This window comes from Eimeria mitis, genomic scaffold (assembly GCF_000499745.2).
Source record: "Eimeria mitis Houghton genomic scaffold, Emh_scaff3550, whole genome shotgun sequence".
In the NCBI taxonomy this organism is placed as follows: Eukaryota; Apicomplexa; class Conoidasida; order Eucoccidiorida; family Eimeriidae; genus Eimeria; species Eimeria mitis.
Window position 1 is genome coordinate 963 of NW_013571895.1, and position 659 is coordinate 1,621.

Sequence of the window (659 nt, forward strand, 5' to 3'; positions counted from 1 at the left end):
GCAGCAGCAGCAGCAGGAGCAGCAGCAGCAGCAGCAGAGGGAGAAGCAGCAGAAACTGCTGCTTCTCCCTCTGCTTCTGCTGCAGCTTCTGCTACTCCTGCTGCTGCTGCTGCTGCTGCTGCTGCTGTAGCTGCTGCAGCACGAGATGAATCTGCTTCTGTGGTGCTAGCAGCTGTGTGTTTCTCTTTGCTGCTGCTGACTATGGATGCATAGGTGATAGAGGGAGAGCTGCCTATACACCTGAACGCATGCACGCCGTGGCTGCGTCTTGCTGCTGCTCCTTGGGGTGTAGACGATGCATTTCTCTCAGCAGCAGCAGCAGCAGCAGGAGCAGCAGCAGCAGCAGCAGCAGCAGCACGGCCTCTGTTGCTGCTGATGTTCAGGCTAGAGAAGCGGCTTCTTATGCTTGCTGCTCTTGACCCTTTGCTGCTGTTGCTGTTGCTGCTGCTGCTGCTGTTGTTGCTGTTGTTGCTGCTGTTGCTGCTGTTGCTGTTGTTTTTATTGCTGTTGCTGCTGCTGCTGCTGCTGCTGCTGTTTCTTCTGCTTTCCTCTTCGCGTTGCTGCTGCTGCTGCAGCAGCAGCAACTGCAGCAGCACGCTTCTCTTCTCTGTACGAGCAGCTAAACTGCTGCTGTTGCTGCTGCTGCTGCTGCTGCTGCT

General features: G+C 56.3%; 1 protein-coding gene across 1 annotated transcript in view; it reads left to right on the plus strand.

The window, feature by feature from the left end:
• Positions 1-213, plus strand: part of EMH_0067150 (uncharacterized protein) — a gene marked incomplete at both ends in the record, with an annotated part of 577 nt that extends 364 nt beyond the window's left edge. The window contains one exon of the mRNA XM_013498594.1: positions 1-213. Within this exon, the coding sequence (XP_013354048.1) occupies positions 1-213 (213 nt within the window).
• Positions 214-659: the final 446 nt, after the last annotated feature.